This window comes from Dipodomys spectabilis, unplaced genomic scaffold, assembly GCF_019054845.1.
Source record: "Dipodomys spectabilis isolate Male_0828 unplaced genomic scaffold, ASM1905484v1 ptg000145l, whole genome shotgun sequence".
In the NCBI taxonomy this organism is placed as follows: Eukaryota; Metazoa; Chordata; class Mammalia; order Rodentia; family Heteromyidae; genus Dipodomys; species Dipodomys spectabilis.
Window position 1 is genome coordinate 3,659,978 of NW_024870822.1, and position 21,851 is coordinate 3,681,828.

The 21,851-nt window shown below is 39.7% G+C and overlaps 1 protein-coding gene across 1 annotated transcript in view; it reads right to left on the reverse strand.

Moving 5' to 3' along the window:
• Nucleotides 1-3,719: 3,719 nt before the first annotated feature.
• The window catches only part of Trim44 (tripartite motif containing 44), a 97,803-nt gene continuing 79,671 nt past the window's right edge, over nucleotides 3,720-21,851 (reverse strand). Inside the window, exon 5 of the mRNA XM_042691345.1 lies at nucleotides 3,720-8,200. Coding sequence (XP_042547279.1) covers nucleotides 8,173-8,200 — 28 coding nt within the window. The 3' untranslated portion in view covers nucleotides 3,720-8,172. The remainder of the gene's footprint in view (nucleotides 8,201-21,851) is intronic.

A 21,851-nucleotide genomic window follows, 5' to 3' on the forward strand; every position in this document is an offset into this window, starting at 1 on the left:
GTTCTTTTTATTATATGCCAATTTTGTTGTAATAACTATTGCCTAAAATAAATGGGCAATCGACAAGGGCTTAGAGATAATAGAGATGCTTAAAATGGCTTTTATAGTAGCTGTATTTGTTGTCACAGAATTTGACCTGTATTCTGGTTATTAGTTTTATTCATCACACTGAAAACTTGGCACTTCCATTGTTCATGCCATTATATGCAAAGCACTGTAGCATGAAAGTCACTTATAACTTGAAAAAAAACTCTCTAAGCACAAGAGGTTCATGGAACAATAAAACCTTAGCTTGGGGAGGTTCATATATTGTTTAGCTAAATGTTCTGGATTGTCAAAGATTTATTTCTTTTAATCCCTAAGAGGTTTTGTTTTGCTTTGCTTTTTACCACTTATGAACATTTCTGAAATGCTTATTATACAAATGGTTGCCTTCTTCTGAGAATAATTTGTATGTGTGGTGGCTGAGTCATTATTTCGGATATAATTACGTTGTCCTAAGATACAGCAATGCTATTTTGGAATTAAATGTCCCAATAAAACAGGACTTTTGGAGCTCTTTTGTCCACTAAACTGTTGTGTGTGTGTGTGTGTGTGTGTGTGTGTGTGTGTGTGTGTGTGTGTGTGTGTGTGTGTGTGTGTGTGTGTGTGTGTGTGTGTGTGTGTTTCTGTGGTGGTTCTAGGGCTTAGGTGAACTTAGGGCTTAGGTGCTGTCACTTAGCTTTTTCATTCAAGACTGGAGCTCTACCACTTGAGCCACAACTCTACTTTTAGCTTTTACCTGGTTAACTGAGATAAGAGCTTCTTGCGCTTTCCTTCCTGGATTGAATTCAAATCTCAATCCTCAGATATCAGCCTTTTATTTTTTTTTTGTCTGTCATGGGGCTTGAACTCTGGACCTGGGCACTGTCTCTCAATCTCTTCAGCTCAAGGCAAACACTCTTACCATCTGAGCCACAGCACCACTTCCAGTTTTCTGGTCATTTATTGATGGTAAGCGTCTCACACTTTCTGCCTGGGCTGGCTTTGAACTGTGATCCTCAGATCTTAGCCTCCTGAATAGCTAGGATTACAGGCATGTTGGCTTCTTGAATAGTTGGGATTATAGGCATGAACCACTGGCTCAGCTCCCACTCAATATTTTTGTCATCTTTGTTGCCATACCTTTTTCTTCCTTGACTACTTTCTCTGGAAGTCTATTTCCGTTTTTTTTTTTTTTTTCCTGTTGTGGGGCTTGAACTCAGTGCCTGGGAGCTGTCCTTGTCACGCAAGGCTAGCACTCTACAACCTTAGCCACAGTGTCACTCCATTTTTCTGATGGTTAATTGGAGTTAAGTCTCATGGACTTTCTGTACAGGGTTTGAACCTCAATTCTCAGATCTCAGCCTCTCAAGTAGTTAGGATTTCAGGCATGAGCCACCAGCAGCCAGTTTCCCTTACTTTTAATATGCTGTAGGTTTGGAAACCAGATAATGAAACATTCAAAAATTGTGTGTAAAGAATATGATAGGTATCTGATTAATTGATGGGCAGCCTGTGTCTTACCTGTTTGCTTTACAGTGTTTATTTCAACTGGACAGAGGGCTTGATTGCTTCCTACTTTTCAGACATTTTTGAGTGGGTCAAACTCCTGCTTAGCTTTTTCTAGTTCTATTCAACTACTCATTATCGAAACATTTATTTGGATTTTAGGTTTAGGAAATATAGACATGTGAAGCATTTAGATGGCTGAACACTAGGAAGATGAGCTGCTACTGAATTCTAAAATGGCTTGAAGGTTGGGAACCATTTGGTATATGGTAGCAAATGGTGTATGGTGGCCATCACAGTTAACCTAACAAGGGACTTTAAAGTAGCTTTATTTGCCATCCCTTTTTAGGAATAAGAAGCTATCACCAATGTCCAGTTGTGGGAGCTACCTTGAAGATGTTTAATTAAATTGGTCTCAAGTGTCAAAGCTGGCTAACTTGAAATTCTAAGACCATAGCAAAAGAAGCCACATTATTTATGGCCTTGGAATAAAGATGGTAAAGCAAGTCAAATAGTTCTCTTCTGTAAGTACAGTTCCAGGCTAGATGAGGATTTCATTGCTATCTTTAGCTTTCCTTCCTTCACTGTGTACTGTACTCATCTGTTCCAAGGACATACTGCTTGGGTTGGGGAGAGATGCCAGTTCAGTACAAGGTAGGATCAGCATGGCTAGGAGAGATAAACAGAAATTGTAGACTTAGGTTTAAATCCTAGTTTCCGCTTATTAAAGTACCTTGGTCATAGCACTTAATTGTCTGAATATGATTCCCAAGCAGTAAAATGAGGGATGATGGTATTAGTGCTATGAGAATTAAATAAGATGTGAAAAGCATCCAGGAGAGTGCCTAGCCCAGACATAGCTCACTAAATGGTAGCTATTATTGTTAAGAAAAATGAATCTGTTAAAAACTGCAAATAGCAATATTTAATAAGCAGTGAAAGTCAGTACTGCCTGTTAATGACTTGTTTGTTTCTGTTTTCTTTGCTGTGATGTCTTCCTCTCCTATTGAGAGCTGTTAGCCTGCTTTTCTGTTGGGTGTACCTTCCTCTGGTACATTGTGAAGGCTGGGAGATATTCCAGACAAGCTGCAATTTTATCTTTTTATGAGTAAAGGAAATGAGACCATGTGTTAAGTTGGACCAAGAAAAAGATCAATTAAAAAAAAAAAAAAAGAGCTGTAGCTTTCCGAGGAAAAGGTAATAAAATGACAAGGACTGGGACTGAAGGATGCAGTTTTGAGGCACTGACACCAGGAAGTAAAGGCAGAAGCCTTCAAACCCACTGTGGTTTGCTGAAACACTGAAGACTCCCAAGAGCTACAATGCCTTGTCCCTAGTGGAAGTAATGTCCTCAGCAAAAGAAGAGGAAGAAGTGGGGCCTAATGATCGCTATAGAAGGCAGTCTGCTTTCTGGACTGGCCTGACTTTTTCCACTCATCTTGGAAAAATTCCTCAAAGTCCTTAAAGTCTCCAGCTGCAAAGGTTCAATGAAGATAAAATTTGATAGAAAAAAATTTAGAGCAGGCTTCACAAATTACATCTCTTCCAGACCCCCCTGGTGGCTTTGGGGATTCTAAACAGTCAGTCTGATGCTTCTAGGCAGGGCTTGCACTTTCTAGTTCACACAGTCTGATCATCTTCACATTTGGCTCCTGAAGGTCTGTGGGAAAATGGCTCTTGGTTCCATGAAACCTGGCCCTAATACTCGAAACCTAGTTACTTACAATTTGGTTCCATTCTTCATCAATTATATGAAAATATGTACTTCTAAAGTTCCACAAAGATGATTTTTGTGACTTAACTGTACTAAACAGACTTGTTTTCCCCTGAAAAAGTAGGGTGAAGATTAGAAATTGATTTTTCTCCTAAAGTTATAAAGTTTCAACTGTTATTTTAAACATCATGCTGGACCAGATAGTCTTCACATTATAATCTACTCCACTCACAAATGTAATCTAGGCAAGACTAGTTCTATATGGAAGAGAAAAAATGTGTATAGATAATAGTGGACTTTAATCTGCCTTCTGCCAGAGATTTCCTAAAGCACTCTGGAGAAGTCAGGAGTAAATTAGGTTCCTATACCTAATAATCCAAACAATCCCATCTCCAGCATTACCACAGCTAAGTATGCAGGTCGTCATGAATATTTACACCTAGAGGGTCCTTGGTGCACAACTCAGAGAGACAAATGGTATTTCCAGTAATAGTTTATTGATTTCCAAATATACAGGGGAGCCAAGTCCGAACATCCTGGGATATGCAGTAAATCTCTTACAAAATAATTTACAGTATGAAAATGATAACCTGAAACATTAACTCAAACGTGTAATTCCCTTGAAAGATTGAGTGTTCCCTAGTCTGGTATAAAGAGAGGAAGGGGAAATGACTAAGGAGGGAATGTGACGATGCAGAAGACAATGGATGGGTTGGTTCTATCCACTCATGCAGTGTGCTCTGTCACTGTAAGAAGACTGGTCAAGTTTAACTCCCATCAAGTATAAATCTGCTGTCCCCTCGAGGTCTTACTAAGCCCAGCCTGGGCTCACTGGTGCTTTTAGCACCAGTGTATACACAAATGTCTTTGTTTATCTTCACTTTCCTGCTCTTTCTGGTATGCTCTGTTTCTGTCTTAGCAGGCAGGTGCCCAGTATTCTAAATGATCTTTTTTTTTTTTTTTTTTTTTTAACCACAAACTGCCCAGGTCTGTGGCTTTTGGAATGGACTAGAGTTGGGAGCTTCAGAAAAGGCAGATCAGTGAGATGTAGACTTTTCCCTATGGGCTTTTTCTCACAGGGAAGGGCTGGACTTTATCTGTAATGAGATTTTAGTTTTTAAACAGAAAAATCTGAATACGTTCAGCACACGGAAAACACAGAACATATTTTCTTACAGAAAAGTACACACTGAAGAGCTATTATGTGAGGGTAAAATGTTAGGAATCAGCAGGAGGGTATTTTCTAGGTGGGGGAGGACTTGCTGCCATTACTACAGATTGTGAATTCTAGAGGTGTACCCTCGAGCTCACTTGGAGGGCCCAAATGTCATAAAAATGGCTGGGCACCCAAATTTTCCATGTGACTTGCCATCTGAGAAGAGGGCCAGAGTGCAATTTCCTTCATGGCTGTCACCTTGCTTGTTGCTTCAGGAGCTGATAACCACTGAGTTACTCTTCTTTAAAGTAAACACCTAGCCTCTAATTATTTAGTGGCAATCAGATTGGAAGAACCCTCTGCAAGGTAAGGAGGGGCTGCTTTGTTTCTTGTACTTAAACAGTTGGTGAGTGTGTACATGTGTGCATATATGCATATTGCTACACATCACGTCTGTCATTTCACATATAGGTGTACGTACAGACATATGCACGTGCACACATATTAGTAGGGGAGTCCAGGTTCACAAGACTCTGAATTGGCACACCCTCACAGAACATAGATCTTGTGGCTAGGTTTACTAAAACATGAAATTTCCGTTTCCACAAAAATGAAACAGCAGAAAAGTTTAAAATAATAGAGCAGAACACCTTTATTTATACTGAAATTTCTGAAAAGTTCTACACTACGAAGGCCATGAAGAAGCTAATTCATGGAAGTTGGCACTAAGGACAAAGGTTCCCCAACTCGGGCAGGCAGGCCCCAGATCTATTTTAAGCATTTGCTAAAGCTGAGGACCAAGGCAATCTTGGATGTATTCTGGAGCCCAAACTATAGCCACAAAATGTCCTCTTGAAAAAGAATTGACAGTGGGGGAAATCTGAGCTTTTCTTGTTCTCCATATTTTAATTGGACTCTGTCGTGGGACAAAGGACTATCCACACTGGCTCTAGTCTTTCCTAGCTGGGCAACTCAAGACAGGTAATTTCCTTCCTGCATTGTTTTATCACCTAAGAAATGGAGGGTAACACAGGGCCTGGGCTCACATGCAGTCCTCGATACAGGTTATTGTCTCCCTGGGCTGTCAGAGCTAAGACTTCAAGTGCTTTTTAGGATTGCTCCAAATTTAGTGATATTATATCAAAGAACAAGTCTCTCTGAGCATGGAGAAACCCACATTCGGAAGTGAACCAGGTATTCCTGTAAGTACCCGATTCATTCTGGGGACATTCATTACCTGTAATTCTTAATGACTTTCCCCTAGTGATTTCTGCAAACCCTGCTGCCTATGACCAGTGAGCACACAACTCTAAGTACTCTAACTCACTGACCTGGCTGGAGGGAAGCCTCATTGTGTTGGGGCTTAAGGCCAAGCAGCATGCTCAAGTTCTGGCGGGAAGCTAGTCCCACTGCAGGAAGCTTCCTAGTTCTTACACTGACAAATGCTGCCAGCAGGAACTTTGGAGCCTGGGCAGAAGCTGCTGTGTGGTGTTTAATGCTTCCCTGGTTAAAGTTTTATCAGGTGCTGAAGACAGCAGGAGCCCACAAGGCAAATCTGAAACCCTTTCTAGCTAAAGCAAAAGTGCTTTCCTTGAGGATTACAGACATTAGATAATTTATTGAGACAGGTTGGCACATATTTTTATACTTTTGTTTATATCTAGCACATAAATGCTTGGATTTTCTAAACACTGACTTAAAGTAATAACAGATGATCAAGTATGGAGAGTCAATGATCTGTTCATTGTTAATACAAGGTTACCATTTGGAGATTAAACAATGATTATGGGGGAAAGACAACATGAACTTCCAAATACTAAAGTCTTTTCATTCTTCTGATAGCCTAAACTCTCAAGAGTGGCTGTTGGTCCTTCTTTTAGGGTAGGATATAGTTGGAGGTTTTTAACTTGTGTCTCCAGCTTTTGTGGACAGATAGATAAAGCACCAAAACTATCTCAGCCTTTGTTGGACACTAGATAAAAATAAAAGCATTTTTCTTTTCAGCAGCTCAAGCTCTTCTCTGTTACAATATCTCTATATGTGTAGTGAGCTAGGTAATACTAACCTAGAATAACCTAGAAGCATATGCTTTCCAGATCAACGGAATGTCATTCCATAGCATGCACAGATTTGAACAATGATCTAAGCAGCACTCCTACATAAAGCATGTGTTGTTTCTGCCTCAGACCTATCCTGCATGCACACATACCAGCTGGCCCTAAAGCTTTGTGATAAGTACACAAGTCAAAGGCAAGCAAGCGGCGGGCACACAGGAAGAGAGAGGTATTCTCCTCAAAGCAAGCTACTGGGTTCTGCTTCAGAGGCACTAGAAGTCTAGACCCTTGGTTACCAGCAACTCCAAGGCTGCCTGGATGTAGTTCCTGTATTCCTCAGAAGCGAGGGAACACATCACATACTTTCAAGCAAAAGCTGCTTTCCAAATTTTTCATTTTATCTTAATAGTATATATGTACGAATATTCTAGTCCATAACATAGCTGTTTTATATAAAAATAAGGTTATCACCTGACTTCAAACCACTTGTCAGGAGAAACTGATGTTGACAGGAAGATGTGTGTTGTGAACTTAGCTCTGTATTCTCCTGTCACATCTGCTGCTTCCTTCAGGGCTAAAAGGCTTAGTTGTAAGGAATTGTGATTTGGGAGTGGGGCAATGCCAGGAAATCCAGCTCCAGAGTGTCTCCCTTCCTGTTACTTAAAGATGGGAGAGCTAGGGTATGAGAGATGATCTGAAGGTCTGTGGGTGGGTAGTGCCAAGTAAAGATTCCAGTCATCATAAAATGAGAGACTCTGCTGGGAGCTGGTACTGAACTGAGCAAGTTTGCCACAGAGTGGTGAGACATCCATTATACTGCATGTAAGCCATATTAAGCTAACCTGGGGGTGGAATTGGCAAAACCTACATCTGGCAATAAATATATACATTCCAGCCTTTTGTGATGTGACAAGCCCATAAAACCTACAGAATTCACCCAAATAACTTGTCTTAAATGAATATTTTTGAAACTCAAGCAATTTGAAGTCAGAAGTATTCTGATTTCAACTTTTAATCAGCTTTCTTTGGTCCTCTTCTCCTGTCCCCACCTCTTCAAGGTCATTTCCTTTCTAGCTCTTCAATCATTTTTTTTTCATTTCCACATCACTGAATTATGAATCTAAAGTCCTGGATAACCTCACATACTAAAAATATCTGTATCTTTCTAGCTTTTAACTCTTTCTCCAACCCCATTTTCAAGTCACTCATCCTAATTCATAGCATGACCTTGTAGAACCGGACTATGAAAGACTGTCAACATGAGTCATTTGCCCTCATTTGTTTCATGCTTCGATATAAACAAAATAGGGTTTTTGTTTGCAGGTAGGCAAAAAAACCTCCTCTTTCTTTCAAGATTATTCCAGATCCTTCCTAATGAAGTGATACTGTTGACTTACACAGTATTACTGGGGCTGGCTTTCCTGAGTAAGTGCAAAGCAGCCACTGAGAGGTTCCTTGAAGAACCCTTCTTAATTGCTCCAGGTTGATCAAAGGGACTCTTTCCTTGACCTACCATAACAAGAGAATGAGCAGCACACAGTCAGTAAGCATAAACTCGCTGTTCCTTGGAGAGATGTGTGCCTGCTGTGGATCTGGGAACATATCCGGTAAAAGGACGTTTGTTGCTGGGCAGCTTTCACAGACATCAGAAGCTGTTACATACACGCTGTCACACACACACAGGGGAGGGATGATTTTCCACAGGGAGCAATGAGTCTTCATGTGTCCTCTTCTTCACTGGCACCACTACAAAGGAAAAGGAAAACCAGATGAGTTAAGATGTCAGGAAAGGAGGCAGTACAATCTGAGGGTTGATGGTACCGGATACATCTGGATTCAGATTCTAACCACTGAGAGTGAGTGGTATGGCCATAGACAAGTGACTTAATTTCTCTGGGTTCTAAATGTACATCTGACTACAGTAAGAAGGGTGATAATAAACTTAGCTTTCTTAGGTTATTAAATTACTAAATAAAAAACACTGGTAAAATGCATGGGGCCTGGTAGATAGCAAGTGAATATTTAAAAGAGCAGGGAATATTTTTTTTTAATACTGTAAAAGAAACTGCTAGTGAAAGTCAAATTTTATTTCCTCTAAGCCTTAAGCCATCCCTCATTAGGAGAGAAAAACAATGAAACACTATTAATGGCACTTCACATGTGGAATAAAAGCCAAGGTTTCAACTCCTGCCATGGGTCAGTGCCTTGGATTTACATGTTTTATTTTCAGAGAAGGTTCTCTACCTGAGCAGCATTCCCTGGTTATTCTCTTCCTCTTTATTTTCTTCATAGCTCTTATCACAGTCTGTGGTTTGGTGGTTATTTACTCTTCCTCCGTCTTTTTGTTGCTACAAGAGCAGCAACACTACTATCTATGTAATAATAGTGCCATGTGGTAGCTATAAGAAGTAGAAAGGGAGGCAGGGATAGAGCTAGAATGGTCACTCAATACTGCCCTAATCAGAGTCCTGCGGATGTCATTGATCAAAACTGAGTTGTAGATTCCCAGTGGCATGACTATTACCTCAGCTAGGCAGTTAGACCATGTCTGGTGCCAGGGAAAAGACTGTCCATGCAGTGGGACATGCTCAAGGGGATAGCAGCGTCATCTCTACGTGAATCTATGCACATGTAGAGGAGGCAAAAGTAGCACATTTCCTTAGATTCTTCTCATCCACTTCAAAAGGTCACTGTCTTTAAAAATGGTAACAAAGGCCAATTTGATCTAATCCTTGCTGTGGAGCAGAGGAAAAAAATCTACTGTTCTTTACCCATTCTTTCATTACTCTTCACATCCTAGGATGTAAGAATTATTATAATCTTCATTTCCCAGATGAAGGGTGAAGCTCTAAAAGATGTAAAATTCAAGAGTTCTTAAAACTGAAGGCTTGGTTTTGATTGGAACAGTGGTCAAGCTGGTGAAGAAAGAAAAGGACTGCAGTACATGAGCTCCCTGCCATCACTTGGAATCTCCTCCTCTTACAAGGATTTCTCTGTGTCTGGAATAAGATCTGTCCTCTGCTGCATCCATCTGGGAAAATATCTTAGGCAAGAGACTTCTAGCACTTCCATTGAGGTAAAAACAACAACAACAACAACAACAACAACAACAATACTTAAGACAAGATAAGTGAGCTGACTCTAGAAGCCGGAAGCAAGAACTCAATAACCTTTACTATGGGAAACTCTGGCCTGTTTCCATCCCATTCCCTGCTGCTTGTCCAATCATGGGATGTAGGTGCATGTAAGTGCTGGCTCAGTGAACTGTCCTTATAGCAGTATTTGGTGGCACTCACCCCAAAGGGAACAGTGGGTCTTTTATCAAAGTTTCTCTACAGAATCAAGGCAGAGCTGGAACCAGCGCCATGCCCTCCCCTTTGGCATTCTGTCCAGAGCAGGCCTGCATTGTTCCTTTGTCAATTTCCATTCTCATACGGGAGAGAGCTGCATGGTGACTGTGCCCTTTCCCTAAGCTCAGATCACTTTTTAGTTCTTGAGATACAGTTTAAAAGGTTCATGAACCTACTGAAACCGTGTAATTTTGCTTGTGTGGCTCTTTGTCTGAGAAAGGCCACCATTTACATCATCTCAAAGAGATCAACAATCTCTACTCCAAAACAGTCACGAATTATCAAATTAATGAACAAATTCTTTTCCAGTTGTCAGGTTCTTTAGTATAAGATATAGAACGAAGCTTAGAGAAGCAGTTAGATGTCTTAACTGATAACATCTGTTCTCATTACCCTTAAGGAGACCTATTCCTGGGCCTGAAAGATAAACTTTATCTCACAGTTTAAAACGTGATTTTGAAACTATGATATATCATTTATTGATTCCTTCAACCAATTAAATATTTATTGACTGACTATTCTGTGTTAGGCACAAAAGCAGCTGTCCTCATGGACATGTAACAGGCCCAGGACACTGGGCAAGGCAGGTGAGAATGGAGTGTGTGTGGTGGAAGGGGGAGGGGGGGACAGGGAGTGGGAAGTGGAGGATAAAGAAAGCAAAAGGATTTTATGTGTGTGTGTGTCTGTTGTGGGGCTTGAACGCTGGGCCTGCGTGCTGTCCCTGAGCTCTTCAGCTCAAGGCGAGTGCTCTATCACTTGAGCCACAGCACCATTTCCAGTTTTCTGGTGGTTAACTGGAGATTGAGTCTTATGGATGTTCCTGTCTGGGTTTTGAACCACAATCCTCAGATCTTAGCCCCCTGAGTAGACAGGATTATAGACATGAGCTACCAGCACCTGGCTGAAAAAGGAAATTTTATCAGACTAGAATCTTCAAAGATAATATCATATTTTTATAATAATCTATTTTTCACAATAATGAGGAAAAATGATTTTAACCAAGACTTTAACAGAGCTTACCTCACCTTGTGTGAGGACACTCTGGAGGGAGAGGCATTATCACCTCTGCTGGACTCTCCTTCTTGTACATGAGCTAGTCCGTGTTCACAAGATTTTTATCTATAATATCATATAAAAAAATCTTCACTTGTTCCAAGTGAAGTAAGCACAGCCTTCCTCCTCCGGTATTCCTCCTCCTCTGAAACATCCAACAGCCTGTGTAAACTTACAAGTAGAGATCTGGAGGTTATTGAGGTTCTTTGTAGCATACGTTCAATGTATTTTCTTCTAATGAACTGGAGTGACAGGCCAATAGTGTATTCTATAGAATGGGCAGCATGATGGAATGATTCTGGGGTCATCACATTGAGTAGATTCAAATTCTTGAGTATATTCCTAAATGTATTTAAATCTCAGTTTCTTCATGGCAATACTTTCTTACAGTGTTATTATAAAAGCTTTATGTAGTTTATGAAATACACATGATAAGGAATGTGAGCCTCCTCCTTATCCTGAATCAAAATCTACCTCCACTAACTTTCCCTCAATGCCCAATGTTCTAATCTGAAACATTACATTCCAGAACATGTATGTGCCTATTCCCAATTCCCTTCAATTGCCTGAATACAATAGTATGCTATTTTGCTTGGTGTGAGATAGTTTGTTTTTTTTTTTTGTCATAGAGCTTTAACTCAGAGCCTGGGTGCTGTCCCAGAGCTCTTTTGCCCAATGGTAGCACTCTCCTACTTTGAGCCACAGTACTATTTCAGGTTTTGAGTGGTTAATTGGAGATATGAATCTCATGAGTATTTTTTTGCATGGGCTGGCATTGAACTGCGATCCTCAGATCTCAGCCTCCTGAGTAGGCGTGAGCCATTAGCGCCTGGCTGGCAGATTTTTTTTTTTTAAGTGACAATTCAGTCTAATGAAATTCAAGTATTGGATAGAAAGGCTAGGAGTTCCATAGCTCTGACCCTTCTTTTTTTTTTTTGGTTGGTCGTGGGGCTTGAACTCTGAGCTTGGGCGCTCCAGCTCCAGCTCAAGCTAGTGCTCTACTGCTTAAGCCACAGCACCACTTCTGGTTTTCTAGTGGTTTATTGGAGATAAAAGTCTCATGGACTTTCCTGCCTGGGCTGGCTTTGAATCTCGATCCTCAGATCTCAGCCTCCTGAGTAGCTAGAATTACAGGCATGAGCCACCGGCGCCCGGCTGACTCTGACCCTTCTATGTGCAGGTTTCTAGAAAGTCCATCCCCTGGCAAGGACAGACAAGAGTGCAATTGTTACTTGGCCTCTGCTAGGTCACTGACTAATCTAGTTTGTGGGTATGTTCTATCTACAAGTGGTGGTCTTAAAACTGCAACACACATTTCCTGTGCATATAGTGACTTCCTAGAAAGTGCTTGGATTTAAGGCTAAGAAAAACATACAGATCCTTCTGTATATACTAATTCTTTTCCAAAAACATGTCTGTGTTCTATAGGTTCTCTTTTTGCTACTCCCACTTTCACAATCACCTCACTACCACTTTAGAAAAGAAATAAGCTGGGCTCTGGTGGCTCACACTTATAATCCAGAAGGCTGAGATCTGAGGATCACAGTTCAAAGGCAGCCTGGGTAGGAAAATCCGTGAAACTCTTACCTCCAATTAACCACCAGAAAACCGGAAGTGGCACGGTGGCTCAAGTTGTAGAGGGCTTGCCTTGAGCTGAAGAGCTCAGGGACAGCACCCAGGCTGAGTTCAAGCCCCAGGACCAAATAAAAAAAAAAAAAAAAGAAAGAAAAACAATTAAATACTTCTCACTCTCCTGAATCTTACATGCAACAATTTTAGACTGTCTCACTTCTAAAACGAATCTTATGAGAGAGCAGGGTGAGAAACATTCCTCATTTCATTCAGGCAACAAACACTCTTGGCAAGACTGTGTGCTTTATCAATCTGTCAACTGATCTAAGATTTTAATTCAGAAGGAAAAAGCTGTCTTGAGGTATGTCCTAATATGCTTACTGAATTGAAGAAAATGAAATCAGGCTTGATCTGACAGGGCGGATAGGTCTGACCAAAAGAACTAGCTTTGCCAATTAGATTATTATATAACAATGAATTTTTGCCTGTAAATTTAATAAGCTAAGTCTGAAGTGCCAAATCTCATACAAACTACACAATTTGTTAGCAATGACATCTTCTGTAACTATCTAAACTTGATATATAACTTCAGGAGTAAAAAATGGACCAAGTTACATCCTATTTTCTAAATTCTTTTCAGGAACATAAAACCAAAATATTTCTCTAAAGGATCTGGAAACTCCTACCTTCTGACTAGTCTGGTGGTGTAAGACTTGACACCTCCTTGGTTGGGGCTATAAAATGGGGCTAAGGAGTCAGTAGACTGGCTGAGGAATCCTTTTCTGCCTTGCGATGTATGACAGCTGTGACACTGAAGAGTTGTCACAAGCCTGCCACAGCCTCAGTTATACCTGGCCCCTAAACATCTGCTGATAAAGTGATTTTGATAGACAAAAGCTTCTCTACCTGACAAGGTTTTACTGAGTCCATACAGGCAATCAGTTCAGCTTTTCAGCTTCAGAGCAGCAGAGGTTTAAAGGAAGTTAACAAATGAACAAGATGGAAGGTAATCTGAATTCCAAGGTTAATAATTTCTTTTCCTGAGCATATAATACAACTTAATTTGATCTGGCATCACTCTTGTCTGCTGATTTCTTAGCTATTAATTAATTATTATTATAAAAGGATTATTCAACTCAAGAGAATACAAAAATTAAGAGGTACTGACAAGGATGGAAGGCTAGATCCAGTCAGGATTAAAGGATAGATTTAGTATTCTTGAAAATTAGGCCACACAGGCATTGCACAAGGAGTTAATTAGCAGATCTTGAGCTTTTAGTATTGGAAGAAGCAGCTGTGTAGTTCCAGCAAGTATGAGACTGGTGTCACCAGGGAGATGGACCACACAGAGACCTTCCTCTGAGGCATTCCTACCCCAATAGCCTGGGTGGAAAGTAAGCAGATTATTATGCAATAAGACATCAGACCTTGTAAGTTACAACTTGTGAAGTACAATATAGATAAAATGCTCTCAGTTATCTGGTTAACTGAGAAAAACATGAGAAGACTACTGTTCTTGTCCCAGCTCTTCTATACAACTCTGGAACCCTGTTTCCTGAATTGCAAAATTAGGATACCTTGCATTGTTAAGTGAAATTTAGGAAAGCTCCAAACCAGGCAAAGGCTAAGCATCTCACTTGCATTCCTAATTAACTTGTTCTTGCATTGTGTCAGTATTGGGGCTTGAACTCAGGGCTTAGAAGCTTTCAGGAGTTTTTGTGCTCAAGGTCAGCACTCTACCACTGAAGCCACAGCGACACTTACAGCTTTTTCCGTTTATGTGGTAGTGAGGAATTGAACCCAGGGCTTCATGCACGCTAGGCAAGCACTCTACCACAAAGTCACATTCCCAGCCCATTAACTTGCGCTTGTTTATACAGTGTTCTTTCTCTGCTCCCTGTGCCTCTTTCTTTATTCCTTCTCTATTCAACCAAAGACTGACTGACAATGTTCCAAGTCATCAACATTTTTTCTGGCTCCATCAATACCCAGTGCAGACTGAACAGTAACGTTTGGCATGAGCAAAAGCCTCATGGGACCTCATTTCTTCATGGTTCTTCAAAAAGTCTCATTATATCTTCCTTCTCAAGAGAAAGACAGGGAGAAGGTCTCTTCTTTCTTCAGACTGCATTATATTTTATCCAATGAGCTTTCTCTCCTTCAATAATTGCCATTATTCTAAGGGCTTACTTAATGTCCCTGAACTGTGCTAAACAACTGATTTGCATAATCTCAATGAACCATAACAACAGCTTCTCATATTATCTCCAATTTACGTATGAGAAACTGAGGTTCTATTATTGCTTCAGGTATGCATTATTATTTCCATTCTTTTTTTTTGGAGGGGTGGTCATGGGGCTTGAACTCTGGGCTTGGGTGCTGTCTATTATTTCCATTCTATAGAAGAAAAAGTTGAAGTTCAGAGAGGCTACATGATTTACTCAAGACTTAAAGAGTCTGTAAATGGTATATTGAGGTTAAATAGTCTATTGTAATGAAACTGGACTTGGTTAGGAAGTGAGCCTGATCCCTAGCTCCCCAGCATATAATTAGCAACTAGTTAAGTTTACTGATTCACTTTTTAAAATCTGAAACATAGGATAATACTTTCTTTACTTAAACAAAAGCCATCAAGAAAAACACTTAATGAAATAGAAGATGAAAAAAAAAAACCCAAACAAAATAAATAATCAACCAGCCAGCCAGCCAACCAATCAACAACTCATGAAAAACACCAAATAAGTGATCTGTTCCTATGGGAGAAGAAAATACAGATCTGAGTTGGTCTCTTGGCCCTCACAGCTGACTTTGACTTTACAGACTTATTTAGAGGTCTCTAAGAGAGTCTTGGGTCTGTAGCATGGCCTCTGATCTCCATGAACCTTGAACTTCCATTTACCATTTTCTCAGACTTATGTGGGTGGGAACATGCTTCTATGGAAGAGGACAGGCCAACCCAGCCTCCTGCTGTGAAGAAGTACCCACTAACAAGCAGGCCAATGTCCCACCCACTCTCAGATCAGCCTCTAGGACTGAATCCTTTAAGGCTGCTGGATTTAGAACAGAACTATTTCCAGCTTTCTTTATTTTTTCTATAATAACCTTTTCCTTTTTGCTGTCTTCTACTCTATACCAAACAAGTATTATATCTATAAAAGGAAAAACTATTCATAACACTATCTACCAGAAATAATCATTAATATAATAAAATAAATTAGTATCCCTTCTATACATACATTATAACTGTCTTTTATAAAACTGGCTCATCTTTCATAGGCTCGTTTATAACTTGCTTTTTCTACTCAACTATCAATCATGAACTACATTCTTATAAGATTGATTCATGACTGAATTATAGGGATATACCATACCTAATAATGGATGCTAAAATTATTTCTAGCTTGTCACTATTACCCATATCTCTGTGACACACAACTCTGTGAGTGAATCACCCATAATTATTTCAAAAGAAAAATTCCAGAACAGAAGCTCTTTGGATAAGGAATGTTTGTATTTTTTAAGACTTTAATTTTTGTATTAACATCACATTTAAATGAGGGAGGAAGTGACACTGCTCAAAAAGAAATGTACTTAATACCTGACTTATGTAAGTGTAACCCCCTGTACATCATCTTTAAAAATAAAAATAAAAATTATGAAACCCCTTGCACAAGTAATTGATGCAAATACAAATGTAGAAAAAATACAGAGAAATGAGAGCAAGAAAAAGGTTTCTTACTACTTAAACAGTTTCTCCGATTTTTCTTATGATGACTACGACAGTTTCAGGGTCAGGCATTGAGTAGAATGTCCCTCCCTCAAATGGGATTTGTCTGATAGTTTGCTCATGGTTAGATCATGGTTAAGGGCTTTTGGGAGGAAAATGATGTGTAAAGTGCTGTCATTGTTACCTAATATCAAGGGCTCCAGTTCAATATAACATAGCATGGTTGAGGTTGACTGCTTATGTCAGGTTTTGCCATGGTAAGGTTAGAGAGAGAGAGAGAGAGAGAGAGAGAGAGAGAGAGAGAGAGAGAGGAGAGAGAGAGAGAGAGAGAGAGTGTGTGTGTGTGTGTGTGTGTGTGTGTGTGTGTGTGTGTGTGTGTGTGTGTGTAGCACTCTACCACTTGAGCTGTTTATGTCAAGTTTTGCCATGGTAAGGTTATTCTGTGTGTGTGTATAGCACTCTACCACTTGAGCCAGAGTTGTGTGTGTGTGTGTAGCACTCTACCACTTGAGCTAGAGTTCTAGTACTGGCTTTTCTGGTGCTTAACTAGAGACAGGAGTCTTACAGACTTTCCTGTCTGGCTGGCTTGGAACTATGATCCTCAGAACTCAATTTGCTGGGTAGCTAGGATTACAGGCCATGAGCCACTGGTGCTTGGCAATAAAGTTATTCTTTCTCCCTTACCACAGTGTACTCTTTGGAAGGAAGTTACAATGAGCCATGCTCCCTGTTCTTGAGGATGAGGTGATAATACTTGAAAAACTTTTAAAAGAAATTCATTTCTTCACTTACTTGACTATGTCAGTATGGACTTGTGAATATTTATTTTATACTTTGTTTTATACCCTAAATCTTATTTTGGTGAAATTGTTTAGCTCCTATGCTGCTTCTTGACATATTCTTTTTTTTTTTTTTTTGCCGGACATACAAGATTCTCCAGGCTTACCTTAAATTTATACATTTTGCTCCTTGAAGAAGCATTTGATTCTAGGACTGAGGCTTGAACTCAGGAAATGGGCTCTATCTTTTGGCTATTTCACTGAAGGCTGGTTGTCAGCCACTAAAGCTGCAGCTTCAATCCCAGCTTTTTGGTTGCTAATAAGTTTCTATGACTTTCCTGCCCAGGCTGGCTCTGAACTGCAATCCTTAGCAGATCTGTCTCCTGAGTAGCTAGGATTATAGTGTGAGCCACCAGCATCAGGGAAGATATATTTTTTAAGGGTAGTTGATACAATATTGTTAAAATGTCCTCCTCCAGAAATCTTCGTGTGTCAATTACAATGGTCAGCTTCAAAACCTGTTGGAAGCTAACCAATCATGGGAATCATGTGTGACCACATATGTGTACATATACAAACACACATCTGTCTGCTTTTCCTCTTGGAAATAACCTCCATGTACATGGTTTCCTGTTGAACTTCAGAGCAGAATGTCTTAGCGGTAATAAGTTTCCTTTTTCTCTGCCTTTAAGTTGGCCCTTTGTTCTCAAGCTCCCTTTCCTCCCCAAGCACTGCTGATCTTGATGATGATCTTCTGTTTCCCAAACCCTCTATTAGGATCCAGGCAACTCAAAGGGGTAAGGGGTGAAAAGAAGAAAATAGCCTTGAGGTTTTACCTTCTATTCTTCCTGATCTTCAGGAAATTGACCCATTTTCCTCATTTTCTTTTGGTATATGAATAATAGAAACCAAATGGAAACTGAATCTCTCTTGAGCAGTTTTCTTAACAGGTATCTTAAATATAAGATTTAATAAAATGTTGGACTTCAAATTTCTAATTGCCTCAAGCTACAGCCTCTCTACAAGTTACCAAGGAATGAGAAAAGATTAACTAACAAACTTTTGACACTAGTCTCTATATGAACAGTGGTATGTACGTATACTTGCATGAGTATGCACATATGTGTACCTCAATAGCTTTGATGACTGTGTGATGAGGTTCAACAGCTTTAGAAAGCTGGAAGACAGACTACTTATATGGCTAAGGGTTATGAATATTATAGATTTAGGAGTTAGAAACACCTATGTTTGAGTCACAGCTCTACCACCTACTAGCTATGGGATTTTGAGTGCCTAGCTTTTTTTTTTTTTTTTTGAATATGGAAGACAATAACTACTTGGCAAAGTTGTTGAGAGTGTTAAATGAGATTAATGTATATAGAGTGGTTGGAGTATATATAAAAAGCAAACCAGGATACAGTAAAGCCACCAGCACATCCATGTATATTGCGCACTATTTACTATAGCAAAGGTATGGAATCTGTCCAGATCCAACCCCCTCCCCCCGCGCACCCCTCTCCCAACACACACGAAGAATAACTTTACCATGGCAAAACCTGACATAGGCAGTCAGCCTCGACTGTGCTGTTATACTGAGCTGGAACCCTTGATATTAGGTAATGATCACAGCACTTTAAACATCATTGTCCTTCCAAAAGCCCATAACCATGATCTAACCATGAGCAAACTATACACAATAGATTTTTACTCATCCATGAGAAAGAATATTGTATCATTTGGAAAGAAATGGAAAGACTTGGAAAAATTATGTTAAGTAAGTCAGGCCCAAAGAAACAAAGGATTCATGGTTTCCCTCATGTGGAAGCTAGATTTAGCTTATAAATTCATAAGTAAATACACTAGGTGGTATGCAAGTGTAGACAAATGTATTAAGTGAAATACAGTAGACTCGAGGGAGATCTCAAATAATGTAATTCCTCAGAAAGCCAAAATTAAAGTTCAGCAAAATAAAACACCAGGGAGCTGGTAGTGGAAAGGGGTTGAGTGAGGTCAAAGGGAAAGTGGTAGATGAATAAAGAGAAGGGTGAAAAACACAGACAAGAATCCAATGTATATTCTACAAAATTAAAGAGTGAGGGAAGAGTTGGGTAAGGGAAGGATGGGTGAGAATGTTGAAAGGGGTGACAATTATCAAGATATATTGTAATCATAAACTGGTTTCTTAAATTACAGTTCCTTTGTACAATTACCTAATAATAATATTTTTTTAAAAAGCTTGGCATAAGACCTGTCACATAATAGAAGTGCAATAAATCCATTTTTGTAGTTATGAATGAATAAGTGAATGAGCTACAAAGTATTAGTGGTCTAAGAAACTTGCCCAGCAAATCCACTGGCCATCAACTGGTTGTAGGGATACTACACAAGGATTTTACATAGTTTGCTTCTATATAAACAGAGTCCAAATTTTTTCTAATTGTCCTAGGAGTGACCAAGCATGTATAACTGCTAGGGCATTCAATATGGATTAAAATGCTGTATCACAAACAAGAAAACAACAAATCTTACTAGTAAGGGATAGATGTTGGCAGATAGGCAATAATGTTGTCATTGAGGACACAAAAGAAGCAAGCTTGTGTCCAACCTCCCCATCAAGAAAAACAGAAGAACCAGTTCATCACCATGAGGAAATGTTCTCATGTGGCCTGCCTTAGAAGAGTTACACATTTAGAAACTTCTAAAGCTTTATAGAGTCTAGCTATAAGCTGTTCTCGAGACAAGTGTGAAATTGGAAAGAGAGGGGTGAGGATGGCAGTAAGTCATCCAGGCCAAGATGGAGATCTGCCTCTTTCCTCCAGAGGCAGTGCTAGCTGAAGTACAGCACAAGAAGTAGGAAAGCTGGGTTAAACTCTAGTGACTATGCATACAATTAAGCTTCAACATCTCATTGCAGCATACATTAGCACTATGAATAGGGTATCTCTTTAGACGTCCATAAAAAGGATAAACATTACAAATACTAAGTAGATACTGTTACTATTTGTTAGATACCAAACTAATCACTTCATCAACATATTTACGCTCAGTTTTCATTATAATCCTGTGTAAGAGCACTAACACTGCATTTTACAGATGATGAAAACAAAAAGCAGATAAATGACATCTTAAGGTTTCACAACTACACAAAGCTGGAACTATAATCAAAGCCTATCTATCACAGGAGACTCTGATGAGTCAAGTCAGCCTGACTGCATTTATCTAGCCAGGTTCTAGGTAATGCCTCAATACCAGTAGCAGAGGTAGTAAACTTTGCAGTTACTAAAGATTTTCCAAGGTCTTCACAGACTCCAATTGTTTGGAGACCACTAACTCCATGTTAGGGAAATCCCAACAATCTCTCTCTCTCTGTCAGTTGTGGGGCTTGAACTCTGGGCCTGGGTGCTGTGCCTAAACTCTTCAGCTCAAGGGTAGCGCTCTACCACTTGGGCCACTGTGCCACTTCCAGTTTTCTGGTAATTAATTGCAGATCAGTCTCCAGGTCTTTCCTGCCCAGGCTGGCTTTGAAGTATTATCCTCAGAACTCAGCCTTCTGAGTAGCTAGGATTACAGGTGTGAGCCACCAGCACCCAGCCCAACAGTTTCTTTTAAACTGCAGTTAGATTTTATTCAGTTTTTACAACGTTAGAAATTCTTCCTGATGTAACCTAGCTAGAAGGTGGTCATTTCTTTCAGATTTTCATTTTGGTTCTTGTGGGCTCCAGAGAATATAGCTATGCAAAAGGCCTACCACCAAGACATATTCCTCTAGACTTAGGATAGTGTCTCTCTGGGTCAATTTCAGCCTTGTCTTCCTTGAAGCAAGAAGCATCAAAGTCTGTCTTTTTATTTGGTTGCACAGAGAATACCTTTAATGCCTTCAGCTGATTTTCACTTTGCACCACTGGAGAACGGAATCTGAACTGAGTGGAGATGATGTTGCCTTGCCTGCCTTCAGGGAACTGGTGACTGAAGCAGTCTGATAGATCCCCACTATGCCCTCGCACCTTCAGGGCTCAGGTGTTCAGCATGCCTCAGCGTGGTTAGAATTAAAGTGCCAGTCGCTGCCATTTTTTTGTGCTCCTTGGACGCTGAGCCTGATTCTTATTCACACAGTGTTTAGCAACACGCCTGGCACTCAGGACACACTTGGTGGCTGACACACAGTATTTATCATTTAGCTTGGTGAGGTAAAAGGTGGGAAAGGCAAAAAGTACTTCTCATTAGGAAGCAGATCTTCTCCAAAGAGAACTGAGCTGTCTACTGGAGAACTCCTAAGAGAGACAGTGTAATATGTTACGATCATCTATTTAGACATAAGACTAGTACTTAGAAATAAGACGAGGACTCCTAATTAAGTCCTTCTAAATGAGTTGGTGTGACTTCGGGAAGCTATGTGGCCTCCGCTGCTTTATCTGTAAATAAGGAGTCATAGGTTCATTTGCTCATTTAGTGAAAAAATAATTTATTGGGCACATGCAATATGTATTAAAATACTTTAATAGGTGCTGGCATTATAGCAGTAAAACAAAATGATATGGTACTTATTCTCATGGGAGGTAATTTCTGATGAGAAGACAATAAATGAGTAAAGCAAATAATCTCAGATATTAAAAAATCCTATGGAGAAAATAAAGCTAGGGATGGAGATGTGATTCACATAGTAGAGTGCTTTCTTGGCAAGTGCAAAGCCTTGAGTTCAGATTCCAGTACTAGCCAAATAAACAAATAAATAAATGCAGGATGGTAGGATAAAGAATAATAGACACATGGAGGGACAATTCAGGAAGGGGAAAATACCAACATCTACTTAAAATTAATACTGAATGAGATAATAGATATTAATGTGTTTAATGTATTTCCTAATAAGTCATCAGACTCAACTAAATTCAACTTTTTTATTATTATTATAAAAATAC